Genomic DNA, 21,555 nt, shown 5'->3' with positions numbered 1-21,555 from the left:
AAGACAAAAAAGAGTAAGAAGATGAAGAGTAGGAGGAAGAGTTTTTTTGTGAAGCTGGGTTGTGTCTCTAAATCAGTGAAAATAAAAGTTTTATTTGGACGGTTCCTTTTTTCAATGAAACATTTGAATGGGATAAATTTGCATGGGATTTTATTTTGAAAGTCTTTCCCAGGTGGAAGTAAATCAAATGAAGTTTGGACACACTTGAAGAACCTGCAACATCCAGCAGGGGGCAGCAGAAACCAGAGCAGCACCACAGAGCTCACAGTTTCAGTCCCTTCATCATTTATCAGAAAATCCTCTCATAAATGTCTGAACTCAGTGTAACAGTGTTGACTCCTGCCTCACAGTGTGACTAGTTTAAACCATCATCTTCACCATCCTCCTCATCGTCGGGTATTCTTCGGATCAGGGGTGACACGTCATGCTCAGTCTCAATGATTTGTCCGAGTGCTTCAGGAAAAGTTGAGTGTGTGTTGTTAAAGGCTGTCCTCCTGATGTCCCCCTGCAGGTCAGGCCAAAGACCCAGATCCCCGACAGCCTTCCCCACAGCCCCTGCCAGGAGCTGCAGCCTCTCAGCCTGCAGCGGGCCGCCGCCGTGGTCAGCCCCAAGAGCCAGGGCCCCACCCTGCCCACCGCCAACAGCACCTTCAGCCCCAACCACCAGCCCAACGGCCAGAGCGATGCCTCACCGACCTCGGCCCCGTCGGGGGGCCCCGACTCTAGCAGCCCCGTCCACCACGCCTCTGCGGGGCCTGGCGTGGCCTACGCCATCATTGCTGCCTCCCCCGCCACCGGCAATGGGATGTCTACTGTCAGCGAGGCTGTCAAGGTGCGAAAAACAGACAGAAACCACGTTAATAATAATAATAATAATAATAATAATAAACCATTCCCCTCCTGGGAAATGGTTTGGACAGCTTTGGACATGTTTCCAGCCTTTAAGTCAAACTTTCATATTGAGCCATTTGTTAGTTTTCTTTGGTGCCCCCTGGTGGCGGAGCCTGCTGAAACTCAACTGTTTTTACTGTTGATCAATGTGTTTGTGTCTGATTACTAAAGCTAAACTCAGACTTCACTGAAGCTGGTTTAAAGATTTTTAATCTGGTTAAATGAAATCGAAAGGAGCCAGTTGAGGTGGTTCGGGCATTGGACAAGGATGCCCCCTGGGCACCTCCTGGATGAGGTTTTCCGGCATGTCCCACCGGGAGGAGGCCCCGGGGCAGACCCAGGACACGCTGGAGAGATTATATCTCTCGGCTGGCCTGGAAACGCCTTGGTGTTCCCCCCGGATAAGCTGGAGGAGGTGGCTAGGGAGAGGGAGGTCTGGGCTTCCCTGCTTGGGCTGCTGCCCCTGCGACCCGGCCCCGGATAAGTGGAAGAAAATGGATGGATGGATAAATGAAACCGGAAGTCATCTACACGGGGCAGGTCACATCTCCTCTGACGTCACCTGTTTGTTTTCAGGTGATTATCATCCAGCCGCAGGCGCCCAGCAGCACCGAGGGGTCCCCGGCCCCGCCCACCCCCAAATCCCCATCCACCCCCAAATCCACATCCCTGAAGAAAGACGAGGACCCCGAGGTGAGACGTTACTCTTCATCTTCATCATCATTACAGTCAGCAGTCAAATCCAACTGAACTTCATCCTCACGTCGTCTCTCTCTCTCTCACTTTTCCAGAAAATCGCCTTCATGGTCGCCCTCGGCCTCGTCACCACTGAGCACCTGGAAGGTGAGTTTCCGGCTGCTCAGAAGTAACCAAGTACTTTTACTCGAGTACTAACCTGATCGACTTTATGTGTCAGCTGCTCCTCATTACATTTTGAACAATTCAGAGAAAACATTAAAAAAAAGCTGAAGGTACACTCTGTTAGCAGATGAAACAGCAGTTTTTAAAGTGTTTGTGTTTCTGTGAACAGAAATCCAGATGAAGAGGCAGGAAAGGAAGAGGAGAAGCACAGCCAACCCGGCCTACAGCGGTCTGTTCGAGCCAGAGGTAAGAGAGCCAAAAAACGCTGCGATCGCCTTTAATCTAGATTAAATGAGGAATGTGAGTAGTGCTTGTGTTCATGCTCTCACTCTGTCCCTCGTGTCCCTGCAGCGTAAACGCCTGGCGTCACATTACCTGAGCAGCTCACTCTTCCTGTCAGCACGAGGTAAGGAACAGCTCACCATCCTCTGCCTGCATCAGCATGTTTACACAGCTCACAATCAAACACTTTAACTCCACGTTCTCACAGTTTTAAAGTCAGTTTCATCTCTCATTACCCAGCAGCAAAAGCAGTGAAACATGACCTTTAACCTCATGGGCTATTTCACTGATCCTGAACTGAACTGTTCAAATTTGGTTCCGAATGTGCCGATTTCACCTTCAAGTCCTCACGATTCATGGTTCAGACATCACTGGACTCCCTAGGGTGACCTCTGACCTGCCAGCAGGAAGTAGCACATGCTGATGCTCATTCACTCATTCCTTCATTCACTCATTCACTCAGCTCATTGATTGCAGTGATCTGATTGGTTGATCTTGACTCGGTTACTAACCTACCTGAGATGTTTTAACTGAATGGCCTGCACGGCTTCTCCTCTAACCTGCCACTAACCTCTGCTCTGCTTCAATCCACATGCTAGACTCTGAGGATTTCTGCTGGAAGGTAGGTCATGTGATTCATGATGTCATACCCGTGTTTCAGGTCTTCTGTTTTCAGATGTGCATTAAAGTTCTTCATTTAAATCATCAGCCCGTCTCTCTTTTCACTGTCACTGACACTGCGAGATCATAGGCTAGCAATGTGTCAATCCCAGGTAGCCCCACCCTAAACTGTCCCCTGCTTCTTGCTCTTCTAATGGGACGTCATTTCCAAAATGAGCTACATGTTTTATTGCAAAAGTATCAGATGGAGTTCACTGAGCTCAGGGGTCAGCTGGCTGGAGGCTCCCCCTGCTGGCTGTTAGAGAAAATGCAGACCCTGGTGGATGAGACCGGTACTGATGGATGCTTTTCGTGCTCTGACAGCAGGACTTGGAGCATGATGACCACTGTGCCGTATGTAAGGAGGACGGCGAGCTGCAGCAATGCCACAATTGTCCTCGAGCTTTTCACCCCACCTGCCTCCACCCACCGCTCAAAACCCCACCCAGAGGCCCCTGGTACTGCCCCAAGTGCCAGAAGAAGGTACGACCTTCCCGTCCTCACAGGTTCAAAGGTTTTTGGCTTTCGGTGCATAGCATGTGTGTCTAACAGCATCGATCTGTTTTCGCTGTCCAGGTCCTGAATAAGGAGAACATGTCATGGCCACAGAACTTCGTTCAGTCCTACGTTACACACAAGACGGGTAAGACACGCGGTGAGCGGCCATGTTTGTCCGAGCGTACTGACGGTGCACTGATACATGTTTGTGTGTGAGCAGTGAGGCAGGAGGAGAAGCGACGGCTGCTGAGGAGGAACAACGAGCTGAAGAAAGAGTGTGCTCACCTGGAGGAACAAGACAAGCAGCTCAACAAGACACTCAAAGTACGAACACACACACAGATTTCAGCGACACACTGTGGTCACAGGTCTGGGTCCAACTTTTCCTGCGCTTTTGATCCTTCGTAACTTCGTAGGTGCAGCAGCAGTCTTCACATTATAAGTCTTTCAGTGGGTTTAAAACTGATTTGGTTGCAATTTCTACAAGAGCTTAAATGTGAAACTTTCATGTGGACATGGATGCTGTAGTTTGGGAAAAATAACACAAATTAACTTTAAAAAAAACACATTATATATAGTTCAATTTTATTTACATAGTGTTAATTCACAACAATAACCACCTCATGGTGTTTTATACTGGAGTGACTTTATAATAATAGATTATGAAGATTTATGAATAGAATGAAGAAGAAACACTCAGTGCATCATGGGAATCCCCCAGTACCTATTGCAGCATAACTAAGGGAGGATTCAGGGTCACCTGATCCAGGCCTAACTATATGCTTTAACAAAAAGGAAAGTTTGAAGCCTAATCTTAAAAGTAGAGAACAGTACAGAAGAGCAGCCCGAAAACTGAAGGCTGTGCTTCCCATTCTGCTTTTAGGAACACTAGTACTTCTAGGAACAACAAGTAAGCCTTAAGGAAATGTATGGTCCAGAGGATGTGGACATTTCCTGTTTAGACAGCTTGATTAATCCTAATTTAGATTTCTGTTTTAACTGATAAAACACTCCTGTTGTCTTCCATAGATGGTTTCTCCATTTTGAAGTGTTTTCCTTTTTAGAGTTTAGTTACTAAAAGCTTCACTTGCACTGGCCAGCTCACCATCATTAACAGCATTAAATCAGAAAGGTGACTCATTACACATTTATTAGTGCACTGCATGGAAACACCACCAGAGGGCAGTATGCAGTAGTAAACAGCTGAGCTCAGTGAGCTGTGAAACAGAAAAAGGCATGCTAAACAGAGTGTAAGGGCCTGCTGATGAAGGCGAGGCAGCTAGCTAAAAAACGAAGCACTTTAAACTGCTGTCACCTTCAGATGAATGGAAGAAGGGTTCAACTGTGTTTAGCACGCCTCGTTTCTGTTTCATAGCTCACTGACCTCAGCTGTTAACACTACATACTGCCCTCTGGTGGCATTTTAAAGCATTGTATCATTGGCCTCTCAGTAGCCATCCCTGGTAGAACCCACGTTCCATTCAGGCAGATGGGACTGAACACCTGGTTATACCTGATTTTAACACCTGATCTGTAGCACGTAATACGTGTCCCCAGATGAGTGATCAGGATGCAGCTCACATGCTAATGCTGGGTGTGCCGGTGTACCTGTTGTACCTGACAGGAAGTTGCTCTTCTGTTTCCTGTTGCTGCAGCAATGCATGGACCTGCGGGAGCGCCTGCTGGGGCAGCAGAGAAACACTCAGGCGTCGCTCGACCGTCTCAAAACTCTCATTAGGTTGATCCAACGCGACCAGCTCATCCAGGTCACCATGACGACCACCGCCACCATCGCCACGTCGCTGCTCTCACAGTCCTGGATCAAATCCACCAGCACCACCGCCGCCGCCACCCCGCCGGGCCCCTCGGCCACGCCCCTGCAGACAAGCCACAGCCAGGACGACGTCAACATCTAGCCCCGCCCACCAGAGCTCCGAGTTTTTCCACAGAGGGCAGCGGTGATGATTTCTTTAGTCAGAAAAATATTGATGAAGAGCCTCTATCCTCCACACGATTCAAGTATTTTTTAAAACCCAACACCTACAGTGCTTACGAGATTTCTTTTTTTAAGTTCTTTTCTATTTATTAACATTCTTGGCCTTAATGTATTTATTACAAAAAGTTCGATTACAGCGTGGCGGCGGGAACGCGCGGCCCAGAAGATATTTCCCTTTTTTGAAACACAGGTCTGATTCCTGTCCTGCGTATAGAGAGAGAGAACAGTAGAGTTAGAGTAGATCCAGGATGGATGGAAGTGGACGGACTGTACATTGATATATCTGAGTAAATGTTTGTTCTCATTCTCCTATGAACAATGTTTTTGCCATAATGATTCAGGAAAATGTTTTCATCGTGTATGTGAACGCATACGAGCCTTCAAACAAAAGCAGAGAATAACTTTTTTCAGTATTAATAGAGTTAAAGTCAAAGAAAAAAAGTATTTAAGATTAAACTACAGAAATTAGCATTTCTAGTGGAGATTTTAGTATTTTCATGCTGATGCCTGTTGAAAAATGTAAGTTTGGAGTATTCAAGGGGATCACTGTACATATGTTGTATTATTATTATTATTATTATCACCATCATGATCATCGCAGGGTTTTTCTTTTTCGGTTTTCAAACTTTACCGAAGTCACACGTCTGAACGAGACGAGTTCCTGCTCGTTTAAAACATCCACTTCCTGTTTGACAGCCGAGCCAGAGAAACATGCCAGACATATCTTCATTAAAATTCATTTCCTATTTAAATCAATAGTAAATATTGATGCATCTAGATTGTAAAAATAACTGCAGAGCTTCACATTCTCTTTAAGGTTTAGTCGAAGAAAAGCAGAAAACAAACCATGCAAACTCTAACCTTTGCTCTTGAAAAACTAAGACTGCACTTAAAAAGTCAAAACTGCTCTGAAGCTCTGAATGATATGAGTTATTAGAAAACCATTTATAAAAACCGCTGAGCCCGACATTAAACTGGATTTAATTGGTTCAAACACCATGATGGTCAGATACCATGAGCGCCGACAGTAGGACCACAAATGTTTGATCTCCAGTGAACCAACACAGACCTTACGGGAGGTTCACACACAGGCCCAGCACTGAGTTTGTCTGCTGCTCACCGTGCAGCCAGTGCACGCTCTGCTGGACAGGCTGCTCCTCATTCATCCTCAGCACATTATCTGCATCATGCTCAGTTTGAAAAGCCCAAAATGTTTCAGTATCAGATACGTGTATGCTGAAGCAGACAGAAGAAGCTGCTTCCACATTTACGAGGGGTCAACACAACACGTTTAATCTGGAGAGTTTTACTCCTGATGTGACCTCAAACTGATTTTTGTCTCATTTCAACATCACCCATCAAAATACTGAGTCAAGTCCTGTTAGACCACAGGAGAAACACATTCACGGCTTTAATATTAAGAACCAGCAGATCTTCAGTAGTCTCTGAATAAACTGTAAACTGTACTTCTCTCTTCGTGCTGAGCTAAAGTAAAAAAATCCCGCTCTGCTGTCACAGGAAGTGATTGGTTAAGTGGGCGGGGACCGCCGTGTTTGCTCACAGCTGCACTCGAACACGCCGGCGTTCAGTCGATGTGACCCACCCGCCCCCTCTCACCTTTAACCAGTATAAAAAATATGCCAAAAACATTTTGTTGTTTTTGTACTGGGATCAGTAATGTGCTTTTTTCTTCCCCTGCCCGTTTTTATATTTTTCGCTTTTTTACTCGTGTTTTTCGAACAGCGACATGCCTGTTAATCCGACTGATGAACACTGCCTCAAGTACAAATTGTTTGAAATCCAGGGTTTGCGTCTTTGTTGCGTCATTTTATAAACACGTTGATCGGAAATGGGACCGCTCTGTCAAACTGTCGGCGGGCCGGGACGCCGCTGTCAGTCCATTTGTCTCGCTAGTCTTCCTGCTGGTCCAGAGAGGTTCCATTTGAGTGTTATGAAGTTAGATTTAGTACATTTTTTATTTCTTTATCATGCAGCTCTCAACTTCCTGTCGATGCACAAACATGAAGAAACGGTCAGAAAAACAAAGGCTTTATCAGGAGGACGGGAAGGAATACATAAAGACGTGATTTTATTTTATGAGTCATATCAAGTCCAAAATACCGAAAAGATCCTTAATGTTGGAGAAACATCATCTGCACAAAAGATTAAAAAGCAGCCAAGCGACTCTGAATGAAAGAAACGATGAGCAATACATCGGCAAAACGGTTCCAAAGTGACTTCACTCCAAAAACACGCGCAAAGGCCTCCATCGGCTTTTGACCGTGCTGAGAGACAAAAGTGGGCACGGAAACACGACAGCCTGACTTTTCCAAAAGATGCTTTGAAGCTGACGCCTGAAATCTGTGCACCTTCACGTCCATTAGGTTTTAAAGAAAAATTGAATTTTAGAACCTCAACCCAAATCGAATAAATCAGGGGCACAGAGACTGAAAGGATTTTTGGTTTGTTCTGCTTTCATTTTGGCTTAAATCTGCGAACATGTTCATAATGATGGATTCTTGTAACTCCAAGAGTCAGTAACATGAACTGACAAAATAAATAAAAGAACAGACGGTATCAAAAAGGATTAATTTTAAACTACTGAGAGTAAGAAGAAGGCGTAGGTTGTGAAGGTGCACAGATGACAGACACCTCGGCTGACCGAGGGATCCCAACCTCAGATGAACGTCTCTCAGCACCAAATTTTCCTGCGTCCGTCGTTCTCTCCATCGTCAAATGAACAAGTAGTTTTTCAGAATAAGAGCTCTGTCCGATTACAGAGCCTGGAAGGAAAGAATTTTCCTAAATTCTGACCCCAAAGTGCTGATCTCTGAACCATGTGCTCAGGTTAGTGAGTCCTGGTGCAAATAAAATGTTTTACATCAGAGGAAAGCAGCACATTGACGAAGAGATGCACGGGGATCTGTGTGGCTACCTTAGCTAATGAAGTCTTGGATTCAGCCCTTTCAAAATAAAACGGTTCAGTTTATGCTCCTGCATTATTAGTCAACACAAAAGGTCATCAACACCTTTTTTTTCACTAACTTTGTTAACCTCACAGCAGCCATATTGTTTAAAAGGCACCAACAGCACAAATTTGGTCCAGTCCAGACTCCAGTTGGCTGAGGTGAGGCCTAGGAGACAGCTAGTAGCTACAGCCACCACCATCACCTGCCAGTCAAAGAGGTCCCGCGAACTGCAAACTTTAAACCTTAATACAGTTTAAAACAGTTGAGTTATAAAAACTTTCTTCCCCTTACAGTTGTTTGTCTCTGACTCCAGATATGAACCTCAAACTGTTACGTCTCCTTCTTCTCCAGTATACAAAACTGTCATCTGCATATGGAGACACTCATTCATCTCTTTTACTTCCTCTTATCTTTATTCTGTATCAAAAGTTTCATACAGTTGTTATAATGGGGGAAATTATCTAAAGAGACCAACAGTTTTTGTATCAGGCTGTAAACATGTTTATTTTTACTGACTCACTGCTGCTGCCTCTGGTGGATATTAGAGCTTAACGTAACTTAACTCTTGAACTAAACTCTTCCTGGCTCTGAATTTGAGACGAACCTTCAGTAAAGTGTAAAAACATAAGATTAAATCTTTGAGGGTGACGTGAATGATGCCATGTGATGCATATCGAGTAGGGAAATAAAACCAGAAGGAAACCATATCAGCGCTCTGTGCCACGTCCATGCTCCGCCCCTTTAAAATGAACAAACCTGTCCCTGCGAGCGAACCTCTTCATCCGTTTCTAGAAATCCTCTCCGGGAGAAACTGTGCAGTGCTTAAACAGATCTATTTTAATACACGAGTCGACATTTGAACAAAAACATTTTTATATTCTTTTATGGAGGAGCAAAACGAGAAAACAGAACATTGGATTTTCTATTGTTTGCCAGTTCTGCATTCTGACTTCTCGCTTCGGTGTATTATTTTAACCACGAGGCGGCGGCGACGGCGATACGAGGGTGTTTAGATGGAAGTGAAGTGTGTGTTGGCTGTGGAAGTAGAAGTTTTCTTTGTCATTGATAAGGGGACTGTCCAGTGGATAGTGTGTATAGGAAAGTGTTTGTCTTAAATATGCCAATGTAGTTTTTCTTCTTTATGATGCATTAAAAAGCGGATTGATGGAAGGTGGTAAATGGTTAAAGAGTAGTCTCACCTTTTTGTACCAAGTTCTTACGAAAAATTTAATCATTAATAAACAAAATTCAAGAATAAAAACGGCTCAAATTTGTTTTATTCTTAGCAGTTTCTCTACAGTCTGCTCTTATTTTGAAAGTCCAGCCCTTGTGTTTCCTAGCAGCTGACTCACTGATGAGGATTTTGCTTTGGTGGTCCTCCTCCAGCTCTCAGACCACCTGAAGGTTCACGTTCACCTCTTATCTGAAGAAAACGTGGTTCAGAGCAGGAATGAATCACCTTCACACCAGAAAGCCGAGGGCTGAACCTGAACTCACCTGCGCACGGGTCTCCTCAGGCTCGGATTTTACTCAATTGTAGATGAGGATTCTGATTTCTGCTCAGTGTGAAGCAGAACTTTCTGAATTTGAGGCTCACAATGAAATAAGAGCATGCTCAGTTTGAGCAGTTACAGGTAAAGTGACCTCAGGAGAGGCTGAAGGTGAGATCGGCTGAATTTAAATTGGGGACAGAAAATGGGGCAAGCTGACCGTGTACCTGCATGCTCATTGGCTAATGAACATACACTTCTTGGACGAAGCTGCTCAGCATCAACCAACCTTTTTTCTCCAATAATGCGTAAAGTCCAACAGTGGGAAAATAATATCTAAACAAAAACAGGTGAAAGCAGAGAATTTATCACATATAAAGGTACATATAAAAGATAAACCTCTGGGTGTCTTCTATCAGGAAAACATTCTGTCTGTACAAACCTGATGAAGACGGCGCTCTGAGGGTTTGAGGTTGTTACAAAAACAAAACTTACTGCAATCAGTTTTTACATTTGGCGGTCTACACTCGACAGAAACACAAAATACCACAAACATGGAAACGGATTCCAGCTTCTCGTCCAATCAGATCACCTCCAGTGTTATTACTTCATTAAAGATGAAACACTTAAACTATAAATAAAACCAGTAACATCACCATCATGAGTCCAAACGTGAAGGTTCATGCTTGGAGGTTCACCTTGCATTTGACCTTTTTAAAAACGATAAGAGTTAAAAAAAACAACAAAAAAAAAAAAAAAAAAAAACAGTTGCCGCCGTCCTTCAGGGCATCACCTGTGCAGGTGGGCAGCGGGAGCCGAACACTGTGTGGACGTGCTCGATGAGGAGCTCAGCGAAGATGTTGATAGGGGTCAAAGCGGTCAGGGAGATGGAGCCGTGACGAGGCCAGACCAGGTTCACGCCAAAAACACACGCCAAGTTAGATGGAGACATCTTGTTTATGATGCTTTCCTGAGATACCTGAAGGGGGCGCCGCACAGGCGAGAGAGAGGGAACAGAGAAAAGACATCAACAAACTGGAAAGGTGCTGCAGCATTCAGTTTGACCTGCTGGTGGCAGTGGTGTCTCACTGTTAGAGTAAAGTCACCGATACACAAACAAGTCCGACAGATCAAATGATGTTTTTGTATATTTAAGATGATTTTTATTGTAACTTATTTCCATATTCGAAGGCGTTGCTGTTTGAGTCGTTTCATATGTGACGTCACAAGTATGTAAATCAGCTGCTGAGACTGCTTCATTTTACAAATCTGACCAGCCATCTCCGTTTACAGTCTCAACTTTACAGCAATAAAAATCTGTTTGCTCCAATCAGCTGTTTGTGTGTCTGATCGATCACCTCCTGATTGGTGCTTCTCATGCTCATCTGAGCTGTGACTCACCTGGTGCAGGAAGCACAGCAGGTACTTTGCCACAATGAAATTATGTTCAGGTAGACTCTCGACGATCTGTTTGCATCGGGTCACCCGCAGACTGCTCTCCACATCTGTAACCAATCAAAAACCACTTTAGTCTCTAGAGAACACAGCCCCTTTTTCTTCTTCTCCTGCACAAATGTGGAAGTGCGGGACTCACGGAGCAGCTCCTGGACCTGGCTGTAGACCCGGAAGGTGAGCAATGGCTCAGGAAGCTCTCTGAGGAATGTCTTCAGGATCACGGCAGGAACGTGCACATCTCCTATCTGCTCGAAGTTCACCGGCTTCCCTGCATGAGTTTAAATAAAGTTAACTTTATTGACAATGCTATTTTTCACAGATCCTGAACTCAAATTTATCCACAAATTTTAAAAATGAAGATATGAAAATAAAATAAAAAATAAGATATTTTTTATAAAATAAAAAATAGTCCAATAGAAAAAATGGAAACAAAAACAAATATTTGAATCAAACTACAAGAAACAAAAAATAATACATAAGATAAATATAATCAAACTTCATAAAATAACATTAATAAATTGGAACTACAGCAGTGTAGCTTATATGAGTGGAAAAAGGATTGAAGAGGTTTTTTGGGTGAGCAGTACAGTAAAATCATGAATCAGAATCACCAGGAGCAGCTGTGATCGATTGATCACCTGGAGATTGATCTGTGATCATGCTGATCTTAAATGTTACGTTCATGAACACGAGCTGTTTCCCATTTCTCACAGTTATCTCCATCTGAAGGCGTCACCTCGCACGGCAGGAAGTTCATTTAATGCAACATTGGCCTCAGCATGACTTCCTGTCTGTTTTTTTTTTTTATGACGATCTGAGAGCCCCTTCTGCTGAGGCAGGGAGACCCCACTCACCCAGGTTGTAGAGTTTCTGTACTTCCTTAATGAGCTGAACCCGAGCCGATCGCCTGAAGAGCCCCTCAGTCCTCAGACCTGAAACACACCGTGATGCATTCACTGACATCAGCTGACAACGTTTTTCTCCGGTTTACAGTCGACTGCAGATCATCTCCTCACAAACTCTGATCACAGGTCTCACCTTACTGACCTCACTTTATCTGACTATCCAGACAGAGCTCTCAACTGGATCAGGTGACCCTGAACTCACTGTTCTGAGATGAAGCCTCACCTTTCTCCTTCAGGTATGTGACAGTCTGGGTCATCACAGGTGGGATGACGGCCTCTCGGTTCTTCTCTCTGATGCTGTCAGAAAACATGTTTCATTGATTAAAACCGCTCGTTAGCGATCGACTAAACTACAGAGTGACACTCACTACTGCAGACTAACGCCGAACTGCTGGGTGGGCAGGGGGGGCCGGGGCGGGGGTGTTTTCACAGAGGGCGGGGGTCCTCCTTTCTGAGTCGCTCGCAGCTCCTCGTCATGTCTGTGGAGAGACGATAAACACGGTGAGGAGCCGTTGGGCGTCCGAGCCGTTGGGCGTCCGAGCCGAGGAGCACCGACCTGAGCACTTCTGGAGGGATGAAGAGCTGCTCGTAGTTCAGGTGTTCCCGAAGCTCAGCCAAGTAGTTCACATACGTCAGCTTCCTCCCAAACTTGTGACTGCAAACAGAGAAGAAGAGAAGAAGAAGAAGAAGAATCAGCTGCAGCGTGACCGAGAGCAGCTAGAGAACTTCCTGCTAAGCCTCAGGTGTGCTCAGGTACATCTGTACCTGATCAGAGGTTTGAAAAGGTTCCAGACGATTCGGATGAAGTTGGTGGGATGGACAACGTACAGAGCCTTCAGGTTCTTCTTGTACCTGAAACACATGTGAACACACCTGCTGAATAATCCACTAAAATGAGCAGTCTGGTTCTCGGTCCATGATCTGTGGCTCTCCCTGACGGATCGTGATACCACGGTAACCTGATCGATACCACTTCTCAGAGACAGGTGAACAGGTAGAATCGACCCTGACGCACCCCTCAGGACTCATTGCTGCACCTCAACACAACTTTAAGCACATTTGAAGAGCTAAAGAGGTGCAGATATGTCCCTCAGTGCAGAGCCCGGTACCACATTTTTTAAAAGGTCATTTTTTGCACTTTTACAATTAAAAGGTCCAAATAAATAGAATCTGATTGAATCGAGTTGAATGCAAAACTGATCGACCGACCAGCCTGTAGACCCCGGCGGCTGTTACGTCCTCTGACTGAAGGCTGGAGTAAAGCTGGAGGTTCTAGTTCTCCACAGAAATGCTAAAACGTCTCTGAGACTGAAGTTCGGAGTAAACTGTGGAGGGTCTGAAAGGGTTTCCTGCTGTATAGGAGCTGATGGTGCAGCTGGTCCACACACTCTGACGTCACACTGAGCATGCTCTGTAGCAGACCTGAACTTGAGGTTCTGGTCTCTGCAATAAAGCGCTGAACTTGACTCATAAAGAGTACAAGAAATTGAGGTGACCTACTTCCTGTCGAACTCGCTGTAAGCCTCTCGTAGCCACTTGAGAGACGGCTTGTTGCTGCTCCTCAGGCCATAGTGAAAGTACACCAGGATGTAGTCCATCTCCACGTACTGGTCCAGTGTGAACTTCAGGTACCTGCAGACAGAGAACATTGTGAAAACCAACCACAGAGGACCTGTATGTCTCTGACCATGGCAGGCTGCAACATGGACTCACTCGAGCAGGCGGCGGTGATTCAGCTGGTGCGAAGGTGGTAGGCAGCAGCTGCTAAAGACAATCAGCTTCCTGCCGTAGTGGTCGTCCCCTGGAACCAAAAACGGCGAGAATATTAGCAGATCGTTAGCATTGGTGTATCGTTCTGAACTGGTTGACTGAAGCGGAGCTTACCCGAAACCTGGATGATGCCGTGTCGAGCCACGTCGTAATACGGGTGGGAGGGGTCGAGACTTGGTGTGCTGACTGGAGGAGCTGATGGACCGTCTGTGACACAACTGCCCTCCTCCTCCTTCTGCAGCTCTGTTAGAGGAAGAACCACCTGAGTAACTCACACAGACAGTGTCTGTCTGTTTGATTGAGTGTGTATGTGTCTCTGCCTGCCTGCGTGTGTCTGAGGTGCATTTGAACTCTTTAAAGTTTTCCTTTACAGCTGACTGATCAGCTGATCCATCAGGAGCTTCCACATTTAGTCAGTAACAGAAGATCCTTCACAATAAAAACCTGCAGATGTAACCACTGGTTATATTTGAGATTAAAAAAGTAACTGACCAATCAGATCTCTGGAAAATGACCTCACCATTGTGTCTGTAGTAAAGTGTGAAGTGGGCGTGACACTCGTCAGCTTCAGTGTGAGCTATAAATTCTGATTAATAACCCTGATATGACGCCAAGCTGCTCCCCTCTCCTTTGAAGAAGTCAAAGTTTAGCCTGAGAATAATCACATGTGATAAATTGCTCATTTATGAACCTGAGGAGAAGAAATTACACATCAGTGTTTCCCCGTCACAGCACAGACTTCCAGAATAGAACAGTTCCACTTCTGGACATTCCTCTGACGTTACTGTCACAGACCTGAAGTTACTGTTTCACAATTTCTAATCTTAGCTTTCTCTGTAACATCAGTCTCTCTGCTATCAGAAGATCTGTTTCTAATTGGTCAACAGCTGATAACTTCGCCTCATTCATGAGACTCGAGCCAGACTGGTAACAGGAACCTGCTCCTTCTGACCTCATCAAGGTCTTATCTGCTGCTCTCGGTCTCCATGTTCAAGTCAGGCTGCCCTCCGAGGTCCCAACCTCAGACACAGCTTCACAAAGACTATCCAAACACAGTTACACACATCATCATCATTATCATCGTCACCATCATCACCACCTGAGTTTTGGCTGAGTTTTTAGAAATGACCGGTGATTAGTTCTGAATTCCAAACGTGTAGCTCCGCCCATTTCCGAGATGACTTCCTGAGATCAGTGATTATCAGGGTGGAAACTGGAGCTGTAATCTGTGCTCGGGAAGTTTGTTGTAAACACACAGCAAGGTTGATAACAGACAGGAAGTGACCCAAGCGCACAAAGGCCGACTTTAGCCCCGAGCAGGAGCTGCCCAACAATCAGAGCCAGGGCGCTGGGCTGTAGTTTTCCTGCTGGAGAAACCGAAAGCTTCGTCTGCAGGTTTTAAAGTGTGCCAGCATCCTGTGACCGCAGGCCAACTCAGACTGCTGTGCTTCCATCGATCCATGTCTAACTGACACGTGTGTTATTTATGTGACCGGACAGCACAGTGACAATGACCTGAAGAGGAAAATGACTCATGCTGTTCAAACATTTCTACAAATAAAAATCTGAAACGTGTGGCGTGCATTTATTTTCAGCCTCTTTTCCTCTAAGACCCCTGGATCAAACGCAGGTCACTAATAGGACACCAACAGGTCACCTCTGTCCAGCTGTTCTGTGACAGCCTCAGAGGTCCCTGAAAGAACAGCAGTGAACAAACAGCAGGTGGGTTTGAAGGAGCGGAGGTTATAAACAGATCTCAGGCTTTGAGAGCCTCACAGAGATCCACTCACTCCGTCATCCACAGGAAGAGTAAGCAATGGCTGAGAGGCACACAGTCACTGTGGAGCAGCTGCTGAGATCCACAGTCTGTCCACAGGTCATCAGTTATAATAATCATAATAATAATAATAACAACAAATTTTATTTAAAAGCGCCTTTCAAGACACCCAAGGACAAAACTAAGACCAATAAAAAACAAGATAAAATAAACAAACAATAAGTTCACACAGAAAGAGGCGAAAAGAAGGCAGAGCAAGTTGGCTAGAAGAAAAAGATGGAATTGAGCGAGCAGAAGAGGTGGTGCTTAACAGGTCTGAAAGGTAAGGAGGAGCAAGGTTATGAAGGGCCTTGAAGGCGAACAGAAGAAGCTTGAATACTATTCTGAATTTCACAGGAAGCCAGTGAAGTTCCTGAAGGACAAGGGTGATGCGCTGGTAGGAGGGGGTTCTGGTAATAATGCGGGCAGCGGAGTTTTGAAACAGTTGAAGCTTATGAAGGGATTTTTGGGTGAGACCATGTAAGAGAAAATTACAATAGTCACTGTGGGAGGTAACAAGACTATGAACAAGAATGGACACAGACTGAGTCGAAAGAGAAGGATGTGAACGGGTGAGATCATTGGTCTGCAATTTATAGGATAGTGAGCTGTCAAGGATAACACCAAGGCTCTTAACCTGATGTGAAGGGAAAACTGTGGAGTTGTCAATAGTGAGAGTGAAATGATTTGCCTTCAGTAGGTTGGATCTAGTGCCAATAAGTAGAATTTCAGTTTTATCCTCATTGAGCTTAAGAAAGTTGGAGCTGAACCAGGATTTTAACTGGGATAAGTAATCTGAAATAGAAGAAGTTGGAGGGAGGAATCGGACCTGTGGGAGAGATATAACTGGGATATATAGATATATATATATATGTTACCAGCAAAACAGTGAAAGTAGGGATCAACTTTAAAATGGTACCAAGAGGGAGGATGTATATTATGAAGAGAAGAGGGCCTAAGACTGAACCTTAGGGTACACCAGCAGTGACTGGGAATAGACGAGAGCAGAATGATTTAAGTTGGATAAACTGGGAGCGGTCAAGGAGATATGATTGGAAGCAGGCTAGAGGTGTGTCAGAGATGCCAAGAGAGGAAAGTCTGTTTAGAAGGATGGAGTGAGAGAATGTCAAAGGCTTGAACTTAGATCCATAAGAACAAGAATGTTGAGAAGACTAGAGTCAGCCTCAAGTACAAGACACACAGCAGGGGCTCTGGTCACATGAGACCAAAACACAAACCCAACACTGCACATGAACCTAACAGAGCATCGTGCTCGTCTCCAGCAGGCAGATGAGAAGGTGGACAAAGGTAAAACAGACGGTGCTGCAGAGGAACGCTCAGATACAAGTCTAGACCCGAATCAAGGCACTCACAAACGAGCTCCAGACAGCTGAACTCACATGCTTCTCAGATTTTTACTAAAAACTTCTGAACACCACGAATCATTTTCCTTGCACCTCACAGTGAAGCACAGCCATGTGCTGCTCTGTTACATTAATGTGGGCTGACAGCAACACCGACTCCTAACATCTGAACTCTTCTCAGGCCGACTCAGACTTCATTGAAGAGAGTGAAACACGCAGCAGCAGATTAAAGCCGGACCTCCTGCTGTGGATCATCTCAAACGCTGTCTGTGACGGTCTGTCGTTTCTCTTCATTAGAGAACATCAGTATGAACATGTACTGTGAGCAGCTGACCCTCCATCATGCAGCTAACCACCGGGTAGAACATCACCACGTCCCTAAGCCTGCAAACATCTGCTCTCCTCTCTGTTTACATTCAACCTTACTGCAGAGCCGAGTATGCTTTACAATCTACATGACACAGCCACAAACACGACTAGAAAAGCTCTCAGAGCTACCTCACCAACCACAGAGTCAATACAACACCCCCCTCCCATTACTACAGGAAGCGCTGAGAAGTTTCCAGGAAAGCACCTGACAAACCAGGACCTGGAAAGCCGCTGCACACTCACCGATTTCTGCCAGCTGCTCCAGATCAGCCGAGGAGCTCATTCTGCTGGAAGAGAGCAGAGACTGATCAAAACAAAAAAAAAACAAACAATCACACACACCCCTCCGGAGCGAACTGAAACCTATACAGCGCACCTGAAAACACCTGAGTTGCTCTTCAAACTCGCGGTTACCCGCCGCGCGCGCTCTCTTTTCCGTTTTTTTTAGCTGCACGCGGTTCACGTAGCCCTCCAATCAGTGCTAGGAGGAGGAGAAGGGGGCCAGAAACTCACCTGAGGCCGGTGAGGTGACGTTACAAACCGCCAAGCGCACAGGTAACAAACATCCAAACTTCCTCCAACTACCGCGGGCTGGCCGGCGCTCTGCGCATGCTCAGAGCACAGGGGTTTCCCACAGCGACTCTCCGGAAAATAAAAGGAAAAATATACTAATAAAAGCAGAACTTTATTTATTTTTTATATTTGTAATCGAAACATTTTTAGATTTAAATCCTGACGTGAGCGTTTGCTCTCGGCTCTGAATCACATTTTTAATCGAACTGCTTTTTTAAAGATTTATTTCCTCCTGAGTGTGACGCATGAGCGCGTGGCAGTAAAAGTGCAGCTGAATCAGGCTTCAAACATCAGATCAAATTATTTTGCCTCAAATGATTTTTCATTCAAACTTTTTTTTGTATTTGTGAGATGAACCTTCTTCCTCCTGTTGTTGCAGCAGAAGTCATGTGGTGCGTTGAATTTGTCAATATTTTGTCACATTTTAAGCGTTTTCTACCACATGAATATATATTTGTGCATTATCGTTCGGATTTATTTTATTTCAAATAATAAATTTTCTAATTTTAATGCCATATTATTTCTTTATTTTTCTTTGTTGTGTTTATCTTAAAAATAAATTTTCTTCAATACATTTGATGTTTTCCAGGGGTTCCCCCCCCCCCCCCCCCCCCTTTTTAAATTTGTAGATAAAATTCAATAAGAACATTTAGAGAGTTAAACTGGTGTTTGGTGCACAGAAATCCTAAATCATGGATTTTTCTCCAAAGTGAGCAGTGTGTTCTTTAAACTACACGCTTACCTATTTTATAGATGAAGGTGATCACAGAGGGAGGTCACAGCCTTCCTACACTCCAAAGGAAAATCAGGAAAGTGAAGCTGGTGTGAGATTATTATTCTATCATATGTTATCCTATGCCTGTAATCGAAATGAGTGAATCATTATACTGCTGTAAGCCCCATCATACTTATTATAGAGAGTATGATCAGTAGTTTTAGTTTACATTATACTTCTGAATTAAGAAAATGTGAAAATCATTAGATTTCTTAGATAGGTTTATATTATCCTATACTGTTGATTTACTGTGAATGAATAACACTGTTTCATGACATTTCATACTGCTGAGTTAAGAAGAGCATATTGTTTGCAGAGGGCCTTGCTGTCTGATAACGGAGGAGACGGACCACATTCCACAAGAGTTTCACCCCCACCTGTTTTCTGCAAGCAGAAAGACAGGGAGCCAAGGCCATAAGTCAGGCTCAGCCAGGAGTTAGAAAACATGTGAATGTTAGGATTTTACGACTAGGTGGGGGCCATCAGAGGCTATAAGAGAGGAACCCTCCACCGTTTTGAGATTAGCTGCCTCCCCATCCGGATGGTTTGTGCTCAAAAGTGTTGAATTCTATGTAATAAAGTAATTGTTGATTGAGCATTTATACACCAAGTATTGTCCTTCCTTCAGCCCAAAGATCGAAAGAATTGGGAGGATTTAACACTGGGGATTTATTTAAAGAAGGAAACAGGATTAGAGAGCACAAAGGAGAGGAAACCAAGCCAGCGGTTTGGTTTGTGTCACCTGGGGAAGAAACCATCACCGCTGGAGTTCTCCTCGGGAGGAGATCAAAGGGTTTCCTCTCAGACTCTCTGCAGGACGAAACTTGTGAAAGCCTGACATCTGCTGGACTCTGCTGCCTCCCTCTGATGCTCTTTACAGTCTCTCTAATTACCCTCATCTCTAACTGTTGGTCACCTTAAATTGTTTGTTTGTTTGTTTTTTAACTTTACTGAAACATTTCCCCCTTCTGAGCTTCATCAGGTGAACCCAGGAGAGAGAGGATATATTTTCTGCTACCTGTCTGTGCATTAACATGCATTCTTCACCTGTTAGATGATGCGTATGTAACAGAGTGTATCTGGTTTGGGTGAGTACGCTGTGGCTGTTATCGCTCTGTGGATCTCTCTGAAAGACAGGAGTTTTATGGAGGACAGAGCTGGATTTTCATTTGAATTCTGAGCTCATTTGAACATATGAAGCGTCTCTGGTTTCTTTCAGTGTGATGGCTCCTGCTGAGGCGCTGCAGTTTAAAAGGAAATCCTGCAGGGAAGGATTTACTCACAAACACATTTATATGCAAAGCTGTCACAAACTCTGTGGGGAAAAATTTCCAAGAAAGAGGTTTTTGTCATTTGGTCTGAAGCCAGCAGCGTTTCAGCGATGGGTGAACAAAGAGGAAGTTACACGAGACAGAAGGCAGCAGACTGAAGAATCAGCAACACAAACAGTGTAACGTCAGACAGAAGCCTGCTGTTTCAAATGAGGCGGTTCAGAGGAAATTAAGCCTTCTCTGCACAGCTCACCCTTTAAAATTAGTTCTTTTAAACGTACTGCCTTAAAATCACCCATCAGATCAAGACTTCAAACTCTTACAGCCCATCATACCTCAAAATAAGATTCAAATGTAGCATTTTAGGTTCCCTCATATGTTACAGATGTTTGGTGGCGTACCTCAGGGTCTGGCACTGGGCTCACTGACATTTCTTTTTCAAACTGAGCAGCAAATCACACATTTTCTCAATATCTGTGAAACATGGTTCATGAGAGCACAAAACAGCATGTTCATTGACCAACAGTCTGAAACCAAAAATATTGAGTTTATAATATGATAAAAGAAAAAAAAATCCCTCACACCAGAGTACCTGTCTCACAACAGTACCACTTCTTGTCACACGCACTTAGGGAATGAAACACCTTTAATGTTACAGCAGCTTGGAAGTCTGTAACTTGATATGGAACTGTCACCGGTTCACCTACAAATGATTTAGCATCACCAGTTCACCTAACATGCATGTCTTTGGACTGTGGGGAGAAGTCTGAGTACTCTACAGACAGAGAAGGATTCAAAGCGTGAACCTTCTTGGTGTGAGGTGATCCTGATCAGCTCTGGATAAACTTGATGCTGCTAACAAGTAAAATATGCTGAATGAAACATTAGAGCAATAATGAAAGTCTTAAAACAGAAGCTCAACAGACAGGACAGGACTCTTTAAGTGAAACAGCAGCTAAGAGGACGCCTTAAGTTTAAAACTTTAGCTGTATTGGAGTTCAGGCTTCACCTGCAGAAGCTTCAGGTCAAAGATCTGCTCCATCTAAACCTGAAGTCTATTTGCCGCCATTTATTACAGTCAAAGGAATGAGTGTGATGCACTGCCAACTGTGGGCGCCTCATCAGGTCTGTTAATGCACACACAATGAGATCCTAACCCAGCATGCTTCTGATATTTCAGGGTGTTCTGAGAGTTGTACTACAGCCCCTCCCCTCAGGCTGTAAGGGTTAAATTAGCCCCATTACATAAGACAGTAGCTGTTTATAGCACAGGAAACATGCAGGTCGGCACTCTGAGCTGTCAGGTTGGGGAATCAGCGATGGCTGTCAGGACCTCAGAGCCAGGAATGTTTGGCGGCACGCTCACGGCCGCTGTGTTCACCACTCCTGCTGACATGATCAGAAACGAGGCACGAGACCGTGGGTGTGTTTCTAGTCGACGCTGAATATTAACGAGCTTCTGGGGCAAATCTGATGACCTGCTCATTAGAAAAACAGGTGAGGGGCGTGAAACCCCCTCTGGTGATACCGTGTATGACTTCATTATAATCTGCTGGCTGTTCAGCTACACACTCAAGCAGAATAATGCACGTTATTAGCTTATCAGCCCG

The 21,555-nt window shown here is 44.7% G+C and overlaps 2 protein-coding genes across 7 annotated transcripts in view; one reads left to right on the top strand and one right to left on the bottom strand.

Moving 5' to 3' along the window:
* phf21b (PHD finger protein 21B) overlaps positions 1-9,418 on the top strand; it is an 88,534-nt gene extending 79,116 nt beyond the window's left edge. For 2 of the 3 annotated variants that reach the window (XM_085251896.1, XM_085251894.1), the window contains exons 5-14: positions 512-832; positions 1,468-1,584; positions 1,683-1,734; positions 1,922-1,998; positions 2,104-2,158; positions 2,634-2,656; positions 3,019-3,177; positions 3,271-3,337; positions 3,413-3,516; positions 4,848-9,418. In XM_085251896.1, the coding sequence (XP_085108022.1) occupies positions 512-832; positions 1,468-1,584; positions 1,683-1,734; positions 1,922-1,998; positions 2,104-2,158; positions 2,634-2,656; positions 3,019-3,177; positions 3,271-3,337; positions 3,413-3,516; positions 4,848-5,108 (1,236 nt within the window). In that variant the 3' untranslated portion in view covers positions 5,109-9,418. The remainder of the gene's footprint in view (positions 1-511; positions 833-1,467; positions 1,585-1,682; positions 1,735-1,921; positions 1,999-2,103; positions 2,159-2,633; positions 2,657-3,018; positions 3,178-3,270; positions 3,338-3,412; positions 3,517-4,847) is intronic. The other variant, XM_085251895.1, reaches the window with a different exon arrangement.
* Positions 9,419-9,998: 580 nt separating this feature from the next.
* Positions 9,999-17,941, bottom strand: LOC146555330 (rho GTPase-activating protein 8-like). Of its 4 annotated transcripts, none has more exons than XM_085251901.1 (13): positions 17,840-17,941; positions 17,570-17,610; positions 13,892-14,020; positions 13,721-13,808; positions 13,508-13,639; positions 12,773-12,859; positions 12,564-12,662; positions 12,376-12,486; positions 12,231-12,304; positions 11,957-12,034; positions 11,242-11,370; positions 11,049-11,152; positions 9,999-10,626 (listed from the first exon to the last, which is right to left on the bottom strand). In XM_085251901.1, the coding sequence occupies exons 2-13, from the start codon at positions 17,607-17,609 to the stop codon at positions 10,429-10,431; spliced, it is 1,269 nt and encodes a 422-aa protein (XP_085108027.1). In that variant the 5' UTR covers position 17,610; positions 17,840-17,941; the 3' UTR covers positions 9,999-10,428. The 4 variants fall into 4 exon arrangements, with proteins under 4 accessions (XP_085108027.1, XP_085108028.1, XP_085108029.1 ...); XM_085251902.1 differs by having other exon boundaries at positions 17,570-17,613; positions 17,840-17,918; XM_085251903.1 differs by lacking the exon at positions 17,840-17,941 and adding an exon at positions 17,703-17,800.
* Positions 17,942-21,555: the final 3,614 nt, after the last annotated feature.

The sequence above is a fragment of the Mchenga conophoros genome, linkage group LG17 (genome assembly GCF_057382185.1).
Source record: "Mchenga conophoros isolate Kocher_MC1m ecotype Shallow Benthic linkage group LG17, M_conophoros_male_GT1.1, whole genome shotgun sequence".
NCBI lineage: Eukaryota > Metazoa > Chordata > Actinopteri > Cichliformes > Cichlidae > Mchenga > Mchenga conophoros.
Note: the sequence above shows the minus strand (reverse complement) of the source record. Positions and strands in the feature narration are given on the sequence as shown.